The sequence below is a fragment of the Notechis scutatus genome, chromosome 14 (genome assembly GCF_049901735.1).
Source record: "Notechis scutatus isolate UNSWTSFEM ecotype Mainland chromosome 14, rNotScu1.2, whole genome shotgun sequence".
Taxonomy (NCBI): Eukaryota; Metazoa; Chordata; class Lepidosauria; order Squamata; family Elapidae; genus Notechis; species Notechis scutatus.
This window is the reverse complement of record NC_142022.1, coordinates 10,509,194-10,517,775: the sequence shown is the minus strand read 5'-3', so window position 1 is coordinate 10,517,775 and position 8,582 is coordinate 10,509,194. Positions and strand designations below refer to the sequence as shown.

At 46.2% G+C, this 8,582-nt stretch overlaps 1 protein-coding gene across 2 annotated transcripts; it reads left to right on the top strand.

Annotated features, from left to right (window-relative positions):
* Positions 1-2,246: 2,246 nt before the first annotated feature.
* CTSK (cathepsin K) lies at positions 2,247-7,377 on the top strand. Of its 2 annotated transcripts, none has more exons than XM_026687938.2 (8): positions 2,247-2,648; positions 3,495-3,633; positions 4,309-4,431; positions 5,231-5,386; positions 5,720-5,938; positions 6,135-6,300; positions 6,618-6,723; positions 7,021-7,377. In XM_026687938.2, exons 2-8 carry the CDS (start codon positions 3,496-3,498, stop codon positions 7,118-7,120), a joined length of 1,008 nt encoding a protein of 335 aa, XP_026543723.1. In that variant the 5' UTR covers positions 2,247-2,648; position 3,495; the 3' UTR covers positions 7,121-7,377. The 2 variants fall into 2 exon arrangements, with proteins under 2 accessions (XP_026543723.1, XP_087799467.1); XM_087943341.1 differs by lacking the exon at positions 2,247-2,648 and adding an exon at positions 3,090-3,329.
* The last annotated feature ends 1,205 nt before the right edge of the window (positions 7,378-8,582 follow it).

Genomic DNA, 8,582 nt, shown 5'->3' with positions numbered 1-8,582 from the left:
GCAGGGCTAGCTGAGGACATCTCCAGCTGTCTCCTCCACCCACCCTGTGTCCAGCAATCACGCAAGCAAAACTTAAACCAGTTGCAGCTCCATCATAGCTTTGTGGCAACTTATAATTTTAAAGATGGACTGTGCTGCCTGCGGGAGCTTTCCTCCCTCCTCCTGCCACAGGTAAATTCCTCCACCCTGTGCCATTGTCTCTTCCTGCTCGTAAGACTCGGCAAACTGTTGCCACACTTTGGAGTGAGTTTAAGGGCGTCTCTTTTAGCTGGCACTTTGTGGGAAGCCTGTCTTAGCAGCAGGAAGCTAGCAGATTCTGAAGTGGATGGATGCTCTTGGTCTCTTGGCAAAGTCTTATCTGCACGGTTTGCAAAAAAAAGGAATGTAGTTTTCATCAGCCGGGAAGGAAGAATCGAGTTTATGGCAAAGTTGCACTGTTGGCATTTCCAGAAAGATGTGTGTGTTGGGGGCGTTGGATGTGGAATAGTCATGTGATCAACTGTTTATGATTCAATTCTCCACCTGATGGTTGTCCATGCATTTCTGACTAGGTTTCCTGCCTCAGAAAAGGATAAACTGGCTCTGATTCAGAAATCTATTTGCACACAGGCCGCCTTAAAAGAAGCAATTGCAATTTTCTGAGAATCGCTTTGGTGAACTAAGTCTTCGTCCCAGAACTGCGTGACTCAGTCACGTGTTTTTATTTTTTATTTATTTTTTCTTCCTCGTCATGGTTTTTTCCTTTTAAAAAACATTTTTGGTTGCCTTAGTCATGGTAGGAAAAACAGCTCAGGATCCCGGGTCACCTTGGAAGCCAACAAGTCTTAAAAAGCCCTGTCCTTTTTGTACCTTCACGCTCCAAGGTTGCTCCAATACAGCCGTACAAATTTGTAAGTTGCTTTTCGTGCCAAAGGATTTTTTAACATGGCTGCTTGTTCGATGGAAGTGTCTGCGAGTGGCTAAAATTGTTCCAGATTTCTTTCTGAGATTGGAGAAGTTTCCATCTCAGATCTTGTGGGAGGTTTACTTAGGACAAAACCTGCTGAGATTTGACTGGAACAAAATGACTTTTTAATTGGAGTTACAGATATCCAGAAAGAGCTGAATGATTTTTTAAATCCACAAACCAGACTCATCAGGTCTCCCAGTTGGCAGTTAGAAGTCAAGAACATTTATTTTCTTGTTCTTGAATGTCATTGTTTTATTTCTTAACTTCTAGACCCAAAATCCTGATCAAGACAGGCAAGACAAACACCCATGCAGGGAAAGGCCAACAAGCTACATCATGCCTTCTGTCAAAGCATTGACGAGGATGCCTAAATTGGTAACACAACTATGCTTGGCCCCTCTGCCTTGTGGGTTGCAGGTTTGGTTCAAGATCCTGTTGGCAAATGAAAGCTGGGCCCTGAATCGCTTCTGCATTTTGTCCTCCACCTGGCGTGTCAAGCCGCCAATTCATGCTCGCCCCATCACATGAGTTCCTAAAATGGCACAAGAGAACAAACCGCAACCAACTTCTTGACCTGGCAAGAAATGAAACCGCTTTCAGTCCCAAGGATGGATGGTGTCGGGAGTTGTGAGAAAAATATGAGAAATACACACATTTCTGCAAGCGAAACTGAACAGAACTCTCTTGTCCTTCCAATTCTCAGACCTTGAGATGGCTAGATTAATTTGATTCGAAACCTGGGACAACGGAGGAGGGAAAAAAACCCAGCCGTTTCTGGGTTCCATAAATAAAAACCTGCAGAGAAAATCTTGGTTTTTATTTATTGCCCCGAAAAAGGCGATTGATTGAGATTGGTGCATGGACCAGAAGGGGAAAGAGAGTTTTCTTGACAGTTTGTAGATCAAGAAGGAAATACTGGATCCTCCCATGGAATAATGAGGAAATTATTGAGATCGGACCAGCCTTGAAGCATCTTGCATGGGAACGGACGTTCCAAAGTTTGGCGAGCTTTAGAAGAGAAAGAAAAATCTTTCCAATTTGGGGGAGAATTGGCTTGCTTTCTCCACTCCCCCTCCTGACTCCAAAAATTGTCCCTAAATCAGGATTTGTTAGCTTGGGGTGGGCGCATAAAGCAGCTGAGCCATAAAAGCTGTGATTCAAAAATCCTGCAACTTTGCAAGAAGATCTTGCAAGCTTGGGAAAAGGTGTTTTTTCTTTTTCTTTAATGCCTTCCTTCTTTTACTTGTTCACATTCTCTTTCCATGTTCTATATAATGGTTCCCCCAAATTGCTTTGTAATGAGGAAGCATCCGACCAGATCTCCGGGTTTGCTGGTTTCCTCTCTGCGCATCAAAATCCCCCGATGTGATTTTTAGCCAGGGGATCATGTGAGGCAGCTGAGCCCTCCCCCCCCAAAAAACCCCTCTTCCCCTGCCCTGGTTCCCGCACAGGATGTCTGCCTCACTCACCGCCTTGCTCACCCGGCCGACTGGAGCATAAGCTGCATGAGATCAGTGCTGCAGATTTTCCACTGTCAACTACTCCCCCCCCCCGGCCCCCCCAAGCTGTCTCACCATAAAAACAAACCAGGCAGCTGAGATTCTTCCTATTTGGAGTGGCTGCCCCAGAGAGATCATCTTGCACCAGAGCTGGCCTTTGACTCTCGTTTCTGCTGAGGAGACAGCGATTTCTGGGACAGGTAAGCCAGGGAGCATGGATTCCAGGCATGGGGCTTTTCTCCAAGGTGGGGGAGTGAGCAGACTTCCTTGCAGCCCTTTCACAAGGCAAGCCAGGTCCTCCTCAAGGGAGCTGGGAAGAGGGATCCAGTGCTCTCTCTCAGCCTGATGGGAATCTAGTCCATTGGGGACACGGGTTCAAGCACAAAGTCACCCGCTCCCCCCCCCCCCAAGAAGCCAGTGTCGAGTCCAGCTGCCAAAGTTGCAGGACTTCTAAACGATGGGAAAAAGAGGTGTAAATGAAAAGTTCAAAGGCCCTAAGGTTGCCTCCTTTGTCTGATGCCCCTGGAGAAGAGTTTCTCAACTCTTAATTTATCTCGGATTGCATCCAGAGGCCTTCGGATCTCTATCCTGTTTTGCCATCGTTTTCATGCTTTTAGGGGAAGGGAGAAAAAAAAACTTTCACGTGACACTGGAAAAACAATTTTCCACCCTTAAAAGGAAGAGTGAGGCGGGAGGAGCTATTTAATTTTTAAGTCAGAAAACAAGCTGCCTTGTCCTCTGTTTGTACACCAGATAAATTGGGAGGAAAAAGCTTCATCCTTACTTCTAATTTGAGGTTTTAAGTTTCTCTTTGGCTGCCTGGGCAGACAGACGTCTGTTCTGATGAAAATGGCGAAGTATCTCCATAACAGAAACCAGCTGTGGGTTTCCTTTTGGAAGAAAGAAGGGGAGGGGGAGCGAAGATTGGGGGGGAGGGAAAATTTCAAATGGGAACCGTATCCTTGGGGCTTGTCCAATAAACCCTTTTTGGCACAATCCCTGAACTTTCCCGTGGTGTGTGTGTGTGTCCTGTTTGATCCCCCCAGAATGCGGTCACTCGTCCTTCTGTTAGCCACAGTGCTGCCTGTGGCAAACGTGGTAGCCATGGAGTCTTCGCTGGACAAAATGCTGGATTCTCAGTGGGAGCTTTGGAAGAAAATTCACCGGAAGGATTATAACGGCAAGGTAAGGACCCGGAAGCTGCCAGGCTGTCAGCTGGGCGTGAAATCCGATTGTGCCAAATTCAGCCCTGCTGTGCCAACGGCTTCTTTGTGCCACCTAAAAGAGCCAGCTGAGGGCAGCCTTCCCAGATGAGATGAACAGACAAGTAGGCAGGCTTAAATTTATAAGCCAAGCCTAATTCAAGATGATGAGGACTAGACTCTTAGTTCCTTTTTAGACTAAAGGCTGTAAAGCAAGCTGTGTACATGCACTGCGGGCCAAAAATCCGGGTAAAACTTTTAGCATCTTCTTGCTGGGCTGGGAAAGATCCTGTTTGAAATCTCAGGGGAGCCCATGTGAGTAAGAAATCTGATTTATAGACCTGTCCGGTGAAGGAAAACAGAACTCTTCTTCAAAGTCTTACCCAATTCTACCTCCAGGGGTGCCGTAGATAAAATCTGTTCCCAGGCTTGTATTCCTGCCTCTAAAAAGTGTTGCACAAATTCTTGAGAAAGCAAAATAAAATGTAGGGATGTCATCCTCATGTTTAAACAAGTGACTAGCACTTTGGGGCACAGAAGTGCTCCCTGTGTAACATTCAGGAATCCAGACCAAAAAACAAAACAAAAAAAACAATTTTGCCACGTGGATGTCGGCTGTGTCTTTTGAGTCTAACTTTTGCCTGGGCATCTTAAACAGATGGAAGAAATTCCCCGAAGGGTCATATGGGAGAAAAACCTGAAATACATCAACACCCATAATTTGGAATTCTCCCTGGGAAGACACACGTTTGAACTGGCCATGAACCACCTGGGGGATATGGTAAGACGCGACGGTTCCTCTAATAATCAAAACGGGAAGCTTGCTCAATGATAATGATGCTGCGGGTTTAAAATTACGCCTTTGTGCTAGCTGAAAAAACTAATTTTCATTGCAGTTTTCCTCTCCACGCTAAAGAAACCAGGTTGACAGATAGAAATTACTCCCATCTTCTCTGGGCGAATAATCTCATGGTCCAAACCGAAAGCGAGAATTGCTGTGCAATTCGTTGACATGGAAAATCCACAGAATTTCCCTCATTGCTGGTTGGGATGCCTGAGCTGATATTGAAGCAAACGCTTCTCTTTTTTCCAACATGCGCCTGTTCTAATTTGGCATCGATGCCCAAGCTGTGACTCACATGACACGTTCAAACTATTTTTTCCATTTGGGGCATGTAATTATATTCTCTTATAAGTTTTGGTCTCTTCATTTGCATTTTCTCTTTCTCTCTCAGAAAGTGTGCTGCTTAATCTTCCAACCACAGAAAATGCATCAATAGAGTTGAAAAGGACCTTGGAGATCTCGTCCAATTAAAGAGTCAGACCTTTGCACTGTTTTAGGAAGTCAGGTGTGGGTGGAGTTGTCTTCTCTGGTGGCCCTTTCTGTCTGGAGGCTTTCCAGCCGGCTGGGGATGATGGGATCTATGGAGGCTTAGGGAACAATTTGGAGAAGGTCGTTTTTGTGGTTCCAGGTGTAAAAGCCGCCATGAACCGGACAGCTTTATCAGAGGAGATCAGCATCCCGTGTTCGGCTTAGCCATCTTCCCCTTCTTCCTCTTCCTCTTTTTTCCTGTCTGCAGACCAGTGAGGAGGTCGTTCAGAAGATGATGGGGCTTAAAGTCCCTCCCTCTCGTACCCAAAATAACGAGACTCTTTACGTTCCTGATTGGGAGAAAAGAGTTCCAGATGCTGTCGATTACCGGAAAAAGGGCTACGTAACCCCAGTCAAAAACCAGGTAAAGCCCCGCTGGTCGTTTTCATGGGCTGATGCTTGTTTGATGGAGCTCCCATTGCATCTCTGTCAAGATCTTCCCTTGTGTGCTTCATCCTGTTTGGTTGGTCCATTCTGAGATATTTAAAAATTATTTATTCCTAGAGGTTGAACGAATAACATTTCACCAGCCTCTCCGAGAGGTTCTCTGCTTTTTGCTTGGTTGCAGACCAGTAATCCAGGGGTGCTTGTGGAAAATAAATAAATAAAACAAACCTGATACACACAGACACACACAGCCGTGTCAACATGCAGGGTTTATTCCTCCTGTTTGGCAACTGTTCTTCTCCCTTGGCAGGGCCAGTGTGGGTCTTGCTGGGCGTTTAGTTCGGTGGGCGCCCTGGAGGGGCAGCTGAAGAAGAAGACGGGCAAAGTGCTTAATCTCAGCCCCCAAAATCTCGTGGACTGCGTCACCAGCAACAGCGGCTGCGGTGGGGGCTACATGACCAACGCCTTTGAGTACGTGAAGGATAACCGGGGAATCGATTCGGACGTCTCTTATCCCTACATCGGCCAGGTAGGGGCCAGCCTCCTATTTCAACCAGCATCGCCATTCAGATGGCCTCTCGGCTCCTTGGTCTTCTGGAAAGGGGAGGATCTGAGGAACTGGACAGAGTTTGGAGGGTGCTGCTTGGAGAGGGAACCTGCCAATGGCAGAAGACCTGAAGCGAGGGACTCCAATGTGGAAATCCTCCCTCTTTCCTTCTCCGTAGGATGAAAGCTGCATGTATAATCCCACTGGTAAGGCTGCCAAGTGCCGTGGCTTCAGAGAGATCCCGGAGGGCAACGAGAGGGCTCTGAAAAGGGCCGTAGCCCGGATCGGCCCTGTTTCGGTGGGCATCGATGCCAGCTTGTCTTCCTTCCAGTTCTACAGCCGAGGTGAGTCAGGAAAGAAGCCAGTTGTCCAGACTGGGGTGAGACGGGGGAAGCCACCCTGCCCACCTGGGGCACAGGAAGCCCCCTTGGGGGCTCCTCCTCTTGAATCCGTGGAGTGTTTTCCGTAGATTGGACTCCCGAAACCTTCCCCATCCTTCTGTGGACTTTAATTCACTGCTGATAGAGAAACGGACCTTTTCACTCATCCTGAGACATCGAGAGAAGCCTTATCTCCCCAGCCCCAAAGATGCTCAGGATCTGGCAGTAAAAAGGAAGTTGGTTTCTCCAAAATTGAAGGCTTCTCTTTCTGATTTTCTCAGGGGTTTATTACGACGAAAACTGCAATGCCGGTAACATCAATCACGCTGTCCTGGCAGTGGGTTACGGGAGCCAAAAGGGCACCAAGCATTGGATTGTGAAAAACAGGTACTGCTCAATTTACCTCCCATTTTATCTGATTAAATACCTTCTGGGGCACCAAACTCTGTATTTTGGTGTAGGTAACCACCGAAAAACCCTAATGCAACTTACGTTATATGTAAAAATTATAATAATAACCTCCCCGAAATCAAGGGGGAAAAAATGTACTGGGAAAACTATCTTTAATCACAAATAAAAACTTCATAATCCAAATGTCACTTAACCCCTACGAAGTTGGATGACCAAACAGAAAAGCTGGTGGAGATTTTGAAGTCTAATTTTTATTTTATTTTTCCATCACAGTTGGGGAGAAGAGTGGGGTGACAAAGGCTACATCTTCATGGCCAGGAATATGGACAATGCCTGTGGAATTGCCAACTTAGCCAGCTTCCCAAAGATGTGAGCGATGGTGGCCAAACCTGATGGCAGATCCTGGTCCTTCCTTGGCCAAGGGCTGGATTCCTGAGCCAACGAGAGGGACCACCGATACACAAAGGACCCATTTGGCTTCGTAAGCAGTGCTGAGAGAGTGTATTAAAAAGATCTAACCTTCCAGTTTTTTAAAAATAAATTGTTGCTGCCTTTTTTTTTCTTTGCAAAAGTTAGAGAGCTGTCTTCCTAGGAGACATAACTTTCAAATAGAAAAATCCAGTTGGAAAACCTTGGTCTTGAAGTATTTTCTTGGCTTCTGAAGTAAGAACTGCTAAAAAAAAAAAAGTAAAAATCATAATCATTTTATAATGTGTGTGCGTGCAGAACTGGGGTATCGAATGCCACTGAATTCCTGGATCTCTGCTAGAGGCTGGGGTATCTGCAAAGAAAACCAGTGTTGGGATCACATTCCTATTAGCATGGAAAGAGAAAGCCTGTTTCCCAAACAGGATTTGGAAGTTGTGACCCGGAGAAGGAAAAATTGATGCCTAAGAAACAAGGGCTTTTACATACCCGCCTCCAATTGTGCAAACCAGGAATAAGTGCATTATTCTTGCAAGCATGCAAATGAGGAAATGGACACATGAATTCCTCCCTCCCTCCAAGCAGAAAAAATGAAAATCTACCCAGGTGTTAAAAAAAAAAAGCATTTGTGTGTGATGGTTCACTAAAATAAGATATTTATGGTTACGCGTGGCTTTCTCTCCCAGCCCCCAAATCCCTACATGACTAATGAATACACCTGGTCCAAGGAGGATATTCTTAAATGGTGCATTTATTTGCCCATCCTGACAAGCTGTTCTCTGGAAGAAAACATGGTCCCCCCTTGGTTTGGGGTTTTGCAGCTGGAGGGAGGATCCGGTTGCAAATTCTGTTCCTCCTTTCTGTTCCTTTTGGTAGTTACCAGCTGCATCTCTTTGAAGAAAGGGAAGTTTGTGCATTTTCACTCACACCCCTTTGTACACAAAGGCCTCTGGGGTAAACTGTGACCTCTGGGGTCTCCTTGCCTGACCTAGCAATGAGTTTCTTTGATCCAAGAGTGCGACGAAGGTTGTAGCTTTCGTAGCTCCTGTTTCAATTGTGCTGAAAGCAAGCGGAGCTTGACAAACTCTTCTCCTGACCTCACAACAGCAGTTGGCTTCAAGCTTTTGGCTTCTGAAGTGGGCCGCACTGTCACACCCCAGCAACTAAGGCTCAATTGCATCTGGGCTCAGGTTGTGCATGAACTCTTCAGGGCAGTTGAACCAATAAATCATGATGGGTTAGGTTCACACACACACACCCCACACAGAGGTAAACGGTGACTTACAAACATGGGATCTGAGTCCAGAAAGTAATCAAAGAAAGAATATCCAGAATAATTGATGTGGAAGGGACCTTGGAGGTCTTCTAGTCCAACCCCTCCTCAAGCACAGGAAACCCTACACCATTTC

Coding starts and splice junctions, on each gene's coding strand:
- CTSK (XM_087943341.1), top strand. CDS start 3,292: ATGAAAATGGCGAAGTATCTCCATAACAGAAACCAGCT. Junction 6,301..6,617: donor CTTCCAGTTCTACAGCCGAG/GTGAGTCAGGAA, acceptor TGATTTTCTCAG/GGGTTTATTACGACGAAAAC. Junction 6,724..7,020: donor CATTGGATTGTGAAAAACAG/GTACTGCTCAAT, acceptor TTTCCATCACAG/TTGGGGAGAAGAGTGGGGTG.